General features: G+C 49.6%; 1 protein-coding gene across 1 annotated transcript in view; it reads right to left on the reverse strand.

The window, feature by feature from the left end:
* LOC116991008 overlaps positions 1-16,318 on the reverse strand; it is a 75,207-nt gene that overhangs the window by 14,695 nt on the left and 44,194 nt on the right. The window contains exons 3-6 of the mRNA XM_033049265.1: positions 5,123-5,270; positions 4,350-4,516; positions 2,717-2,860; positions 1,735-2,013 (exon numbers count right to left, since the gene is read on the reverse strand). Of these exons, the coding sequence (XP_032905156.1) occupies positions 1,735-2,013; positions 2,717-2,860; positions 4,350-4,516; positions 5,123-5,270 (738 nt within the window). The remainder of the gene's footprint in view (positions 1-1,734; positions 2,014-2,716; positions 2,861-4,349; positions 4,517-5,122; positions 5,271-16,318) is intronic.

Below are 16,318 nucleotides of genomic sequence, written 5' to 3' on the forward strand. Positions count from 1 at the left end.
GAGAGTGAGTGGGTGTGTCAGGGAGTTGGTGTGTCGGGGAAGTGAGTGGGTGTGTCAGGGAGTTGGTGTGTCGGGGGAATGAGTGGGTGCGTCAGGGAGTGGGTGTGTCAGGGAGTTGGTGTGTTGGGGGAAGGGAGTGAGAGTGTCAGGGAATTGGTGTGTCGGGGAGAGTGAGTGGGTGTGTCAGGGAGTGAGTGTGTCAGAGAGTTGGTGTGTTGGGGGAGTGAGTGGGTGTGTCAGGGAGTGGGTGTGTCAGGGAGTTGGTGTGTTGGGGGAAGGGAGTGAGTGTGTCTGGGAGTGAGTGGGTGTGTCAGGGAGTTGGTGTGTGGGGGAGAGTGAGTGTGTCAGGGAGTGAGTGTGTCAGGGAGTCGGTGTGTCGGGGAGAGTGAGTGGGTGTGTCAGGGAGTGGGTGTGTCAGGGAGTGAGTGTGTTGGGGAGAGTGAGTGAGTTTGTCAGGGAGTGAGTGTCAGGGAGTGGGTGTGTCGGGGAGTGAGTGTGTCAGGGAGTGAGTGTGTCGGGGAGTGAGTGTGTCGGGGAGTGAGTGTCGGGGAGTGAGTGTGTCGGGGAGTGAGTGTGTTGGGGAGAGTGAGTGAGTGTGTCAGGGAGTGAGTGTCAGGGAGTGGGTGTGTCAGGGAGTGATTGTGTTGGGTAGAGTGAGTGAGTGTGTCAGGGAGTGAGTGTCAGGGAGTGGGCGTGTCGGGGAGTGAGTGTGTTGGGGAGTGAGTGTGTCGGGGAGTGGGTGTGTCGGGGAGTGAGTGTGTCGGGGAGTGAGTGTGTCGGGGAGTGAGTGTGTCGGGGAGTGAGTGTGTCGGGGAGAGAGTGTGTCGGGGAGGGAGTGTGTCAGGGAGTGGGTGTGTCAGGGAGTGGGTGTGTCGGGGAGTGAGTGTGTCGGGGAGTGAGTGTGTCGGGGAGTGGGTGTGTCAGGGAGTGGGTGCGTCGGGGAGTGAGTGTGTCGGGGAGTGGGTGTGTCAGGGAGTGGGTGTGTCGGGGAGTGAGTGTGTCGGGGAGTGAGTGTGTCGGGGAGTGAGTGTGTCGGGGAGTGAGTGTGTCGGGGAGTGAGTGTGTCGGGGAGTGGGTGTGTCCGGGAGTGGGTGTGTCGGGGAGTGAGTGTGTCGGGGAGTGGGTGTGTCGGGGAGTGAGTGTGTCAGGGAGTGGGTGTGTCGGGGAGTGAGTGTGTCGGGGAGTGAGTGTGTCGGGGAGTGAGTGTGTCGGGGAGTGAGTGTGTCGGGGAGTGAGTGTGTCGGGGAGTGGGTGTGTCCGGGAGTGGGTGTGTCGGGGAGTGGGTGTGTCTGGGAGTGGGTGTGTCGGGGAGTGAGTGTGTCGGGGAGTGAGTGTGTTGGGGAGTGAGTGTGTCGGGGAGTGAGTGTGTCCGGGAGTGGGTGTGTCAGGGAGTGAGTGTGTCAGGGAGTGGGTGTGTCAGGGAGTGGGTGTGTCGGGGAGTGAGTGTGTCAGGGAGTGAGTGTGTCAGGGAGTGGGTGTGTCAGGGAGTGGGTGTGTCGGGGAGTGAGTGTGTCGGGGAGTGAGTGTGTCAGGGAGTGGGTTTGTCAGGGAGTGGGTGTGTCAGGGAGTGGGTGTGTCGGGCAGGGAGTGAGCTTGTAGGTGTGTGATAGCAATGAAGCTGATGCTGGGCGGGCGGGCGAGTGCGTGAGTGACTGGAGGAGTCGGCCAGTCGTGTGTAATTTGTAGCCAGACCGGTTTAGCTGAGGTTTGAGCAGAGATTGACCAGCGACTGACCAATGAGAGCAGCAACCACTTGCTGGGCAACTCCAAGGAGTTTGTCTGGGTTCCAGTGTGGGAAGAGGGCAGCCACAGGGTGAGCGTGGGAGAAGGTGGGCATGGAATTCTTCTCCACACTGCCACGATTGGCCTTGCCCCTGGCCAGCCACAGGTGGCGGGCGTCCACTTTGGGTGGGTAAGGCACCAAGGACTGGAAGTGAAAGCCCAACAGCTTCAGCATGGAGTACACTCCCGGGATGTTGATGATATTTGCAGTCAGCTTCACTGTGCAGTGATCTGTGGAGAGACAAACAGATGATCAGAACTAACAGCTGGCAGTTACTTTAACCATCATTACCAGTACACATAGCAACTCCCTCACTGATCAAATCCTGTAGATCACAAATTGGGAAGCAAGTAGGAACAGGGTACTGATTGTGGATGATCAGCCATGATCTTATTGAATGGTGGTGCCGGCTCGAAGGGCCTTACTCCTGCATAGGTCTTCCTGCACCTATTGTCTATGTTTCTATTCCGTACATTGTCTTCCAACCTCTCTCTCCCAATCCCCCCAATCCGAAACGTCACACCTATCCATTCCCTCCACAGATGCTGCCTAACCAGACTGTGCTCGTATCACCAACATACTCTCATGGCAATGATATGCAATAGGGTCAACTCAGTACACATCTGGCAGCTCACAATGAACTGTCTGTAAGGTAGTCAGGACTCTGTGGATGGTCAGCAGAAATGCTCACCATTGCTCAGGGCTCAGCATATCCCTCACCTTACTGCCACTAGAGGCCAGGAGGAAAGGCCTGGTTTAATCAAGGCATGCAGAGAGCTCATCATCACTTGAAGTGAGACGCCGTGGTGAAAGGACGTGAAGTTGCCTCTGGTCACAGGGGGCCCTTTGTGTAAACACCCACCTGTGTCAGAGAACTCCTGCCTGTCTCTGTCTCTGCCTCTGGTCACAGAGGGCCTTTGTGTAAACACTCACCTGCATTGGTGTCCGAGAGCCTCCTGCATGCCTCGCTCATCAGCATGTGCAGCAGTTTCAACACGGCTGACATGGAGCCCTGGTTCACGAGCAGTTCTTCAATACTCTTCTGTATCTGTAAAAGAAGGTCCTCTCGATCTGGAACTGAAGCAATGGAGACCCTGTTAGTTCAGGCACTGGGGGGATGGTGCAGCAGAGGTGCCCATATACAGAGCATGGTCAAGTCTTGGCATTGCATTGCTGGCCAAGTCTTGGCATTGCATTTAAGGTCAGGTGCCAGCCTATACCACGTATAACCTGTCCAATGGTCAGCTTCTCTCTATGCTGTGTACAAGGAGGCCAGATGCCCAGTGACAGGGTATACTGCATATACACAGCCATGTGCCTCACACAGTATGCCTTGCATTAGCATGTTTGTGGTGTATATTGTCTCATGTATGTTGCTGGTGTACAGGTCGTCTATGGTCTCAGGGTATACACTGCATCATAGAATTATACCATGCATCATGCTTGTGTACTACTTCAGTCTGACTTCCTTGTGCTTCCTCATAGATTGCCAATAATATTTCAAGGCAGGAAGAATGAAGAGAGGTCATGGAGGGACATTCTAAACAGGCTGCAGTGACGGAGAGTGTTGAGCAGATACATTCATTAATCCAAGTGTGTATGATGAACAGGTGTAAAGACCTGATCCAGCCACAGAGAGGGACAATAGTGTACAATGCTGAGTGCTGCACTATATCAGCAAATACAGGAGGGATTTACTAGACTTCATCTATCTGTGAAAAATGGAAAACCTGCAGTTATCTCTGTAAAGTTGGAAGGTGGTTTGTTCAAACCCATGACCAATTAGACATATGAAGTGAGAATTGAGAAGCAGAGGGCAGTGATTGGCAAAAGGATGTTTTCCACACATCACTTCTCTCTGATGTGTAATACACTGTCATAAAGAGTGTTGGAAGCAGATTCAATCATCACTTTATAAGAGAATTATAAGTACTTCAAAAAACTTGCAAACCCACGGTGACACAGCGGTAGAGTTGCTGCCTGAGTGACACCGCCAGAGACCCGGGTTCAATCCTGACAACGGGTGCTGTCTGTACGCAATTCGAATGTTTTCCCTGTAACTGTGTGGGTTTTCTCTGGGTGCTCCAGTTTCCTCCCACACTCCAAAGACGTACTGGTTTGTAGGCTAATTGGCTTTGGTAAAAATTGTGAATTGTTCCAAGTGTGTAGGATAGTGCTAGGGTATGGGGTGATCGCTGGCCGGCGTGGACTCGGTGGGCCGAATGGCCCAGTTTCCGTGCTGTATCTCTAAAGTAAACTAAACACAGGGAAGAGGAGTGGTTGTGCATCACATCACTCCTACACGTGCAGTTGCAGACTCTTCAGGTTGAGTAACCTCATCTGTGCTACTATACTTAGTCATCCTTTGCAACCTACTATGTACCTGCTTCCACTACTCTCTCTTGCTGTGCATTCCTATTTAAACATGATCTGGTGTCACTCCTAGTCCAATTGCCAGTGATATAAATGCAACCTGGTTATTGGAAGCAGTTTCTCGTTGCTTCTTCACTTAATACCTGGCAACCTCCACTGTGCTTTTACCTTCCTGGTTGCATGGGTGGGTTACCTGGCGGGGCGTAGGGTGCAGGATTCAGCCAGTCCTTCTTGTCCCGTTCAGCCACCTCCTGCTCAGCATTCTCCATGGCCTGCTGTAACATGTCATGCTTGATGTCCTGCAGACTGACAAATGTGTCCAGTCCAAGCAGCACAAAGCTGCACCAGTATCGGCCGAACCTGCAGGCACACAAACACTAGCACTGCCCTCCCTAGACACCCACACAACATACATGGCAGTATGCGTGGGGGAAAGGGTCACCCAGAGAGTTGTCAATCTGTGGAATTCCCTGCCACAGAAGGCAGTAGAGGCCAATTCACTGGATGAATTTAAAAGAGAGTTAGTTAGAGCTCCAGGAGCTAGCGGAATCAAGGGATATGGGGAGAAGGCGGGCACGGGTTACTGATTGGGGATGATCAGCCATGATCACAATGAATGGCGGTGCTGGATCGAAGGGCCAAATGGCCTCCTCCTGCACCTATTTTTCTATGCACTGAACGTAGGGACTAGAAACTCTCCGAATACAAACTCAAATCATATTCTGAGAGGAATAGTTTGTAAATTAAAAGCAGGAATCAATCAGTAATGGTGAAGCTGCGGAATTGTGCCGAAAGCTGAATTGTTTTACTGATATACTTCAGGGAACTGGGAGATGATTGCTCCTCGGTGTGGGAATATCTCTGGTGCCAGGACTACAGTCAGTGTTTGGAGCTCACACTATTGTAGCTGGGCCAGTGTGGATCAGTGAAGGGTCATCGAGTGTGTGCTACAGGTGTGCTGTGTACCTGGCATCGTTCTGCATCTGGTGCTTTGCGTACTCCACAGCGTAACTGACCAATGAGCCGTACCACAGAGCAACGTAGAAGTGGTGATAGAAGGTGAGAGAAGCCTGCTGGGGAACAGACTTAATCTGCATCAGCACTGACGAGGCTCCTGGAGGAAAAGGAGACAGGGGTTTAACTCACCATGGCTCATGGTTTGCTGATACACCAGCTGACCGGACACTAAGGCCACATCAGAGAAGGTCTCCCCGCTTGTCAAAGTTCAATCTTCTACACAGACTACAAGCTGCCAATCTTCTATGGTATTCCACACATTTATGCTCCAGTAGGAATATTCTGGATAAACACTCCCTCATCCCACAAAACAAAGATTTAGGCTAATCGGCAGCACAGGCTCTCTGATGATTCAGGCTGGACAGGCTGTCAGATACCCTGGCTTAGAAGAGCCCATGGCTACATGATATGTCACTGGAAATGTGAGAGAGTGAGTGAGTGGGTGAGTGGGTGGGTGGGTGGGTGGGTGGGTGGGTGAGTGAGTGGGTGGGTGGGTGAGTGAGTAGGTGGGTGAGTGAGTGGGTGGGTGAGTGAGTGAGTGAGTGAGTGAGTGGGTGAGTGGGTGGGTGAGTGGGTGGGTGAGTGAGTGGGTGAGTGAGTGGGTGGGTGAGTGGGTGGGTGAGTGGGTGGGTGAGTGAGTGGGTGAGTGAGTGTGTGAGTGAGTGAGTGAGTGAGTGAGTGAGTGAGTGAGTGAGTGAGTGAGTGAGTGAGTGAGTGAGTGAGTGAGTGAGTGAGTGAGTGAGTGAGTGAACACTGTCCTGTCTTCTCCTGGGTACAGAAGCATGAGTCTACCCAGAGTAAACTTTACCCATGCAGGTCAGTGCACACTCCCCTAGTCCAGGATTGCCCCTTGCCCCTTGAAAATGGCATTGTGCCATAGGGGTGTGTGTGGGGCAACTGCTTATACCTGGGACGTAACATGTTGACACTTGGCCAACAGTGAGTGCATCTGTGTTTGATCAGCACCTCCTTGTCCATATTTCAGAAATGTTCTGCAGTGTTCTGTGCCTGCTCTAGAGCTTGCTCTAGAGATGACCCCTCCAACCACACCCTGTCATCCTTTCTCTGCACTTCAGTCTTTCAAAGATTGACCAATTGTCATTTGCAAGTTGCTGATGAACCTACTCACACCACCCTTCCATCAACATGTAATACCTTCGGCAAAAATCTTGTAACCACCTGCTTCCATCTTGAAGATTGAGATTATAAATAATAACCTTATGAGGAGGATGAATCAGAGAATATTTGAGATGATTTACGAGGATGTTGCCAGAACTAGAGGGTCTGAGATATAGGCAGAGGTTGAGTAAGCGTGGACTATATTCCTTGGAGCACAGGAGGATGAGGTGTCTAAGATCATGAGAGGAATAGATCGGGTAGATGCACAGAGTTTCTTGCCCAGAGTTGGGGAATCAACAACTAGAGAACATAGGTTAATGGTGAGGGGGGGAAGATTGAATAGGAAAGTGAGGGGCAACTTTTTCACACAGGGTGATGGGTGTCTGGAACGAGCTGCCAGAGGAGGTAGTTGCAGCAGGTACTATTACAATGTTTAAAAGACATTTGGACTGGTACATGGTTAGGAATAGTTTAGGCAGATATGGACCAAGTGCAGGCAGGTGGGACTAGTGTAGCTGGGACATGTTGGCCAGTGTGGGCAGGTTGGGCCGAAGGGCCTGATTCCACGCTGTATCACTCTATCACTCGATATGCCCCCTCTGTCAAAATGGTGCAGGTGATATGGGAAAGAGCTGTGCCTCTCTTCATGCTGACCTGATGAGTGGTGCTGAGAGTGTTTTTTCTGCTGTTGTTGGAGCCTGGTGCATGGGATAATGCTGGCACAATGCCCAGCTCATGTCCACTCACAGAACCCTCACTTGATTTATGTCAGTTATGAATTTAATAGTTTTTGTATGGCCTTCTCTGGGAACAAATCCAATCAACTGGCTTGACGTGAAGTTATAACCACTGATTGTCTTCCTGTGTTAGTCGGCCTGTCTTTCAGTGACTGAATCAGTCATTGACTGTGATTGAATAACCTCCGTACAAGTATCTACATACAATGCAGCAGTCCTGCACAAACACTTGCACCCAGTCCTGTGGAGTGTACCGCAGTAAACAGTCAGGTCCCATGGGAAGCAGCAACTCCGCTAGCTCTCAAATGAAAGCTGAACATGCGGAGAGATTCGGCAGGTCAGGCAACATCTGTGAAGAATGGTCCTAGAGTCCTACAGAATGCAAACAACGTGCCCACACTGACCAACATGTCCCAGCTACACTAGTCCTACCTGCCTGCATTTGGCCCATATCCCTCCAAACCTGGACTATCCATGTATCTGTCCAAATGTTTCTTAAACATTGTGATAGCCCCAGCCTCAACTACCTCCTCTAGCAGCTTGTTCCATACACCCACCACCCTTTGTGTGAAAAAGTTACCCCTCATGTGCCTATTAAATCTTTCTCCCCTCACCTTAAACCATGTCCTCTGGTTCTTGATTCCCCAACTCTGGGCAAGAGACTGTGGTTGTACCCGATCTATTCCTCTCATGATTTTGTACATTAAGGTACGGAGTTAATGTTTCTGGCCGACGAACTCTCATCACAACTGGAGAAGTGAGGAACCGAGTGTGTTGTAAGTGGACAGAGAGAGGGAATGTCTACGATCAGGGAACAGGCTGAGATTCAGATTTCCAGACTCGAGTGCATTCTGCAGCCCCAGTGCCAACATACTTTGTGCTCTCTCCTCTGCTCACTTACATCTCCCTCTATCTAAACCCGCTGCAGACAGTTCAGCTGTGATAACAACCATTCATCACCCTCTTGTTTTACCACCGACTGCATCTGGACCATCTGGACAGACTTGGTCCCCACCCTAGTACAGACTTTACACTTGTTCTCTCCTCCCCTCCCCCTCTGTGCAACCGAACACACAGCCCAGAGACAGGACCTTCAGCACACGGTCGAGTCTCTCCTTCACGGGACCTGGTCTGTAACCTTGTATGCTGTGGGAACTCAAGCAGTTGTCCAGATACTTCTCACATATATGTGGGCATATCTGCTTTGCCACCTTCCCAGGCAGTGTGATCCACGTTGCAACCACCCTCTGGGTGAAATAAAATCTTCTTCTTACCCTTAACCCATGCCCTCTAGTTCTACACACCTGCTATGGGGAAGCGTTTCCTACTAGCTATGTTAGGCCCCACATAATGGTCCACCTCTTTCAGCCTCCACCACTCCAAGGAAAACAAGCCCAGCTGACCCAGCCTCTCCTCACAATCAAACGTCTCATCAACTCACCTGAATCTGACCTGCAGAGATCAAAACATAATAAGTGATAGAAGTAGAATTAGACCATTCAGCCCATCAAGTCTACTCTGCTATTCAATCATGGCTGATCTATCTCTCCCTCCTAACCCCATTCTCCTGCCTTCTCCACATTACCTCTGACACCTGTACTAATCAAGAAAGTGTCCCATCATTTGTTTTTAAATTCAGGTTTACGGAGCTTGCAGTTTTGTTTAGAGTTTGTGCTCCTTGAGCATGTTCTAGCCAGTCAGGTATAATTTACCAACAGGGTTTATGTCCTTGGTATTTATTTCCAGTGGGTACTAGCTCGTCTGGTGTTCAATTTCAGTCAGCAGGAAACATCCGGTGGCTGGGACGGCGTTCTGGCTGCGGTGACCTGAGTCCGGGGTTCAGCCACGGGCCAGCGGCTGCGTTCGCTGGACTGGAGGGCGGCAGCTTCGACCACCCCGGGCCGCGGTGTTTGAGCCGGCCCGTTTGCGGGGTTCGGTGAGCCGCGGGACTGTTTGTACCATCGCCCGGTGGGGAATCGCCTCAGCGCAGAGGGAGAAGAGGAGGGAAGAGACAGTAACCCTAAGATTTTTGCCTCCACCACAGTGAGGAGGTGCTTGGAGGACTCACTGTGGTGGATGTTAATTTGTGTTTAGTGTTGTTTATTATTGTATTATTGTATGTATGACTGCAGGCACGAAATTTCGTTCAGACCGTAAGGTCTGAATGACAATAAAGGTAATTCTAATTCTAACTCTAATTCTAATCATGATTGTTCTCAAGCAAGGTTCGAAAACCCTGGAACAACTCGTTCCACAGGTATTACATTCCAAAGTACTGGCTCTCCTGAAACTGTACCCCACAAAGTACTACCACCTGCTGTAGGGTACCCCAGTAGAGCACGAGTCTCTATCACCATTTCACTGCAGCACTACCCCACACAGGTACTGGTTCTTAGTTTGTACCTCAATGAAGTACTAATTCTAGTTAAGAACTAGCTCTCCAGGTATTGTTACTCAGTACTAGCCCGTCTAGTTACTAGCTCAGTAACTTCCTTGTACTCTCCCTGTGTGCTTACATCAGTGGTGTACTAGACCCCCTAATCCCTCCAGTGAGGGGCCGTCTCCCCAACTACCGTTCCTCACTAACTGTTCTTGGCATTATCCCGCACAGTACTAGATTCCCTGATAACATTCCTCAGTGAAGTCTGAGCTCCTTCTACTACCACAATACGGTGAGCTGCCCAGGTAATGTTACTAATGGTTCTAACTATGCCTACTAGGTCGCTGACACTCATATTGAGTAAATCTCCTCTGCCATTATCCTATTGTGGTTCTAGTTTCCTGCACACAGTACTAGCACTTCCTCACAATACTGCAGGATGGTATTGGCAGCTTCAATGCAGCACACGGACAGGACAGCTTGAGAGGGATATGGGCCAAACACAGGCAGGTGGGACTAGTGTAGATGGGCCATGTTGGTCGGAGTGGGCAGGTTGGGCTGAAGAGTCTGTCTCCAACACAGTATCACTCTATGACTCTCTATGACTATTTTTGTTCTTGAGGATAATATCAGGACAACATTGTTCAGCTCTGTATATAAATAGGTGGGGCGACTGCAAGACTTTCAAGGGTTAATCGTGATATTGAGCTGCACGTTCGGCCAAACCTGTTTCATAATCGGTCACTTGCACAGTCTCAGCCCACTCAGGTCCAGGGCTTCCCTCCATTGGTTCATTCAGCTCCTTGCTACCATTTGTTCTGAAGCTTGTTATCAAGTATAGAGGGATACAGCTTATCTGGAACATAGCACGAGTAGGCACAGAGCGTTTGAGTCACAGTCACAGGGTGAGTCCAGGAAGACAGCTAAAGCCTGGGGCACTGAGTGTTCATTCCACAAAGAGCCGGCACATGGACGAGATGTCTGTGTTGGAAGATGTGAGGCACCAGCAGTCCTCCCCTTGTAACAGTGAAGCCCTGACTGATGGCAGCTACTTGGTATCGCAAGCAAGTACTGACATGCTTGGTGACTTCAATACTGACGGCAGATTGCTGGACGAGACTGTGATTGCCAAAGATGGCAGCAAGCAGCAGGACAGGGAGGTCCTGAAGCAAGAGGATGGCCGGAGAAGGAAAGGACAAGCAGGAGCCGTTACTCAGTGCCTTGATCATACGGAGGGAGATACTGTGACGGCTGATATCGCAGGGGTCCATGGGCATGCAGAGCCTCACAACAACGTGACTACGCTTCACCCATCTGCCCCAAAGATCATCAACGTGCATGCAAGAGAGACGCTGCTGACCTCCCAGGTGGACACAGCCTCCCACAGGGAAGGGCAGGGGACTAGAGCGTTTGAGGAATGGACTTCTCCAGAGATGATTGAGAAGCAAGTCATGCCTTCACCCCAACCAAACTCTCCACTAAAGCAGGAAGTAAAGGCGAGCACCGTGGAACCCAGTTGGGACCGCAGGATGATGAGACGTTGTGACTTTCAAGGCAAGGAGAGCAATGTTCAAGAGGATGAGGAAGCGACTGAGAGTTACAGACACGATGCCACTGAACGAGATGTCAAAACACCATCAATGGTAACAGAAGCTTCAGAAAATAGAGCTGTCGTCTCTCGCAGAGATAACCCGACAGAGTCTCTGGTGAAACAGGCTGGGGAGGAGGAAATACGGGATAATGCCCTGGCAGGGGTGCTGGGCTGGCAGAGGATAAATCAAGCCGGCTCAGGAGAGTGCGGGGCAGACCTTGATGATGCCCCCTTGCTGTCTAACACAGGGACAGAGTCGCAGGACTTCACTGTGATTGAGTGTGAGGTGTCCTTAGCTGGAGAGGAGAGGCTTGGTGCTGGAGGAGGTCAGCCAGAGGTCTGTGCAGCAAGCAGTGAGCTGAAGGAAGATAGCGTGAGCTGCCACACATCAGACACCAGGTCCCTGACTGAGGCTGTGGTCACCACAGTATGTGTGGAGCAGGAGTGCCCCGTGTGTACTGAGCTGTTTGATTTGGACACTCACAAACAGGCTCTGCTGAACTGTAACCACAGCTTCTGTGCCAGCTGTGTGAGGAGCATCATGGAGAGAGCAACAGTGAGGAGCAGTGGGCACATTCGCTGCCCAGTGTGCCGCCAGACCACCCCCATGCCACAGTGGGAGATACGCCAGCTTCAGGAGGAGATGAGTTTCCTGAACGGGGCAGTGTGTGGCAGGGTTGCCCGGCTGGCCGAGGTACCCACACGCCCAGTGCCCACTGTCAGGCTGTGCGACTGGCTGGAGCAGGGCTTCCAGCAGAGGATGATGACCACCCGACGCTGCGGCTACTTGCCTTGCTTGCGTTACCCGTCCTGGCTTGTCACTGCCATGGCACGCTGTGATCAGAGATGCCCCTGCTGCTACCTGTGTGTCATCCTCCTCCTGTACGGCCTGGAACTGCTCTGCCTCTCGCTCATCTTCATCCCTGTCATCGTCCTCATCCTACTCTTCACCTTGTTGGGCAAGGAGTGAGGCACGTCACAGCTGCTGCCTTCTGCTCTCGTCATTAACTAACCTCGACAATAAAGTGACGTGATGTTGGTCAGTGTTGCACCACAGCATGAAGTGGCGGACAGGGCATGCTGGGCTGACACATGCTGCAACAAGGATCAATTGGGTCGGGGCTGGAGTTACAGAGGTTGTAGTACTTTAGAGAAATGGGTGACTGGTGTCGTTTATATCACTGGCTGGATTGTGTAGGAATGGAATGGTTCAGGAGATGGAGTGGGTAGAAATGTGAATGGTGGCTAAGGGTGGTTTTATGGATTGTTTGGTTGATTAGGAAACTTTTTTCACACAGAGAGTGGTGAATCTCTGGAACTCTCTGCCACAGAGGGTAGTTGAGGCCAGTTCATTGGCTATATTTAAGAGGGAGTTAGATGTGGCCCTTGTGGCTAAGGGGATCAGAGGGTATGGAGAGAAGGCAGGTACAGGATACTGAGTTGGATGATCAGCCATGATCATATTGAATGGCGGTGCAGGCTCGAAGGGCCGAATGGCCTACTCCTGCACCTAATTTCTATGTTTTCTATGTTTTCTATGTAGGAGTGTAGGGAATGAATGATGGGTAGCAGGGGGCTATGTGTAAGGGTTGCAGCGGGGAGCAGGGGGTTATGAGCTGTAGGAATTGCAGAGGGTTAGGTTAGGGTGGGTAGGAACAGAGGCAGGCTATGTGATGGAATTGGTTGAGTGGGTAGGGGTTGGAGAGGGTTGTGGAACGTGGTGAGGAGGAATCAGAGAGAATTGGGATATAGATTGGGATGGAGTTAGGTGCTTTATTCTCCCAAACTCCAGAGTATACACCTAACCTGTTCACCTTGTCTTCATACATCAACCACATCATCCAGGAATCAATGTGGTGAAGCTTGTCTGCATTGCCTCCACACTCCATGTGTGATCTCACCCCCACCCAGTCGAGCTGGAGTACTTCCCCTTCCCATGGAGGCCAATATTCCACTCACCTCCAGAATCAGTTGCTGTATTTATACGCTGACCTGTTGAGTTGTAAATACCGACGATCGCAGTTCTCTTTATACCACAACAGTTTCTAGCATCACTCTTTAAATAACGATTTGCTTCTTAATTTTTCCATGTTATATTCCACATGGCAATCTCTTGCCCACTCACGTAACATAACTATATCCTTGTGCACAGTCTTTGTTTCCTCTTCACAACTTGGTGATCAATTATCTGTGATCAGCTAATTCACCTACAGCACACGTGCTCTCACAATGACAGGGTGAGCCAGGTAATTAGAGATCAAAGTTGTTGGAGCTCTAGGGGCTAGCCCTACACCACCTTGCTCCCCAATACCTCTCTGACCTGCTGCTACCATACACTCCTTCCCGCTCACTTCGTTCCTCCTCAGCTGTCCCCACATTTAGACTCAGCACCATGGGTGCCAGAGTCTTCAGCTGCTCTGCCCCACGTCTCTGGAACACTCTCCCACCTCCCATCCGTCACCTGGACACTATCGATCAATTCAAATCACAACTCAAAACACACCTGTTTAGATTAGCATACCCGACATAACTTCCACCATGTTCACCCTGATTTTAATGACTTAAAATGTTTTGTGTATTTTTTTTTTTTTTTGTTTTTTGTTTTTAATCAACTTGATTGTAATATTGATAAATGTATTGTGATTTTATGTCCTGTAAGGTGTCCTTGGGTGTCCAGAAAGGCGCCAGCAAATAAAATCCATTATTATTATTATAGTGGAATCAAGGGATATGAGGAGAAGGCAGGCACGGGTTATTGATTGGGGACGATCAGCCATGATCACAATGAATGGTGGTGCTGGCTCGAATGGCCGAATGGCCTCCTCCTGCACCTATTTTCTATGTTTTCTATGTTTCTATTGGAACAGATTCCGTGGGACAAGATGAATCTACACTAGGAAAGGCAGGACTGAGTTGATGGTTGCAGAGCGGCAGACTGTATGTCTCCAGTGGGCTGGCTCATATCAGCTGAGCGATCCCTGACACAACATGCGTCTGTCCGTCCCTCTTCAGTGGTCGGCTCCTCTCTGGGTTTGTGAGTTCGTGCAGAGGCAGGTGGGTGGTCAGCTGCTGGTGTGTGTGTGCCAGTGGTATCACCAGGCTGACCTCTCCAGCCAGACTGTGGCACACTCAGTCACCACACAATGCCGTTAAGTGGTGTATTTGTACAATATTACTTAATAATGATTTTAATTTGTACAATATTACTTAATAATGACTTTAAGACCTTCTTAATTAAATATAATTGAATGTTGGCGATACAGCTGCTGCCTCGTATCTCCAGCAGCCCAGGCTCAATCATGACCTCCACATTTCCTCTGTGTGCTTCAGGCGTACACGTTGGTGGGTTAATTGGCCCCTGGTGTAGATGGGCAGTAGACATGATGGAGACATGCAAAGAATAGGTTGTAGGGACAACTGGTGGGTTAATGGGATTATTCTGTGCACCACCACAGATACAATGGGACTCATTGCATTATTTTTGTAAGGAAATATAATTTGATACATATTCATTTATCTTAAAACTGCTAGTTTTTACAAAAATGCTTTGAACTTTAAGTGGTAAATTGGATCAGCGCAGATGGGTGATGGTTGGCCTGGACAAGGTGGGCCAAAGGGCCTGTTTCTGTGCTGGATGATTTTATGACTATTCCTCTCGGACATTCTGAACACCAGAGCCTTTAAACAAGCAGTCAGCGGGCATTGACAGCAGTGTTTAGGTCCAGTCACCACTTGCAGACAAAGGTCAGCCTGCCCTCTGTCTCCAGGCTGGGCAGTGTGGATGGGTGGACACTGCAGGCAGGCCAGTATGACAGTCACAACCATCCCCCCAGGGTGGAAATGGCCAACACCACAGAGCATAGGTATAAGGTGAAGAGGGAATGTTTAATGGAGACTAGACCAAGTGGGACCCATTGGGGGGGGGGGGGGGGTGGGAGTGTAGGGAATAGGATTATGGATCATATACAGGCAAGATCAGTCTAAGTTGCAGCTACCATCATAACCCTTCGATTGTATTCTGAAATATTGAACTTTAATTCCACAATAATTGAATGTCCCTCTAAAATATGAAATGTTTCTGAAAACTTCTAATTATACCCAGAAGTATCCAAACCCATATCTTGAATGGTAGAAACCATGCCTTGTAATAGACAAACAAAATTATAACACATTTAATTTATATCCTGAAATTCTCCAGCAACAAATATTTCCGTCTGAAGAAGGGTCCCAAAACATCACCTGTCCATGTTCTCCAGAGATGCTGCCTGACCCGCTGAGTTACTCCAGCACTCTGTGAAACGTCACCTATCCATGTTCTCCAGAGATGCTGCCTGACCCGCTGAGTTACTCCAGCACTCTGTGAAACGTCACCTATCCATGTTCTCCAGAGATGTTGCCTGACCCGCTGAGTTACTCCAGCGCTTTGTGCCTTTTTTTGTAAACCAGCTTCTGCAGTTTCTTGTATCCACTAAAATATTTAAGCAACATCCTGAGTTTTGTTAAGTCTCTGAAATATTTCAAATGAAATTACTCAAATGATTTGGCATGTCGCAAATACTGCATTGAACCTCTACACCTCTGAGTGTATTCTGACTGGTTGCATCATGGCCTGTAACTCAAATGGCCAGAAATGAAGGAGGCAACAGAGAGCGATAGACACAGCCTGGTCCATCATGGGCACTGATCTCCACATCATCGATGGAATCTATGTGGAGCCTCGTAAAGGCAGGCAATGTCGTACAAAGTCCCACACTGCTCTGGCCAAACTCTCAATACACTCTGTCCATCAGAACCATGACCACCACGTTCAAGAACAACTTCTTCCCAACCACCAGTTGAACACTGGGCAACTATCAATTTCTACACACTGTTCTTCAGTTCTTTCACTAGTACAACGATATTAATTGATCATGTTTTAAAATATTGTTGTATATATGTGTGTAATTGAGGAAGGCCATTCTTGCTATTGAGAGTGTGCAGCGTAGGTTCACCAGGTTAATTCCCAGGATGGCGGGACTGTCATATAATGAAAGAATGGGGCGACTGGGCTTGTATACACTGGAATTTAAAAGGATGAGAGGGAATCTTATAGAAACATATAAAATTATTAAGGAATTGGACAGGCTAGATGCAGTAAACATGTTCCCGATGTTGGCGGAGTCCAGAACCAGGGGCTGGTTTAAGAATAAGGGGTAGGCCACTTAGAACTGAGATGAGGAAAAATGTTTTGACCCAGACTTGTGAATTTGTGCAATTCTCTGCCTCAGAAGGCAGTGGAGGCCGATTCACTGAATGTATTAAAAAGTGAGTTAGATAGA

Source organism: Amblyraja radiata, chromosome 32 (assembly GCF_010909765.2).
Source record: "Amblyraja radiata isolate CabotCenter1 chromosome 32, sAmbRad1.1.pri, whole genome shotgun sequence".
NCBI lineage: Eukaryota > Metazoa > Chordata > Chondrichthyes > Rajiformes > Rajidae > Amblyraja > Amblyraja radiata.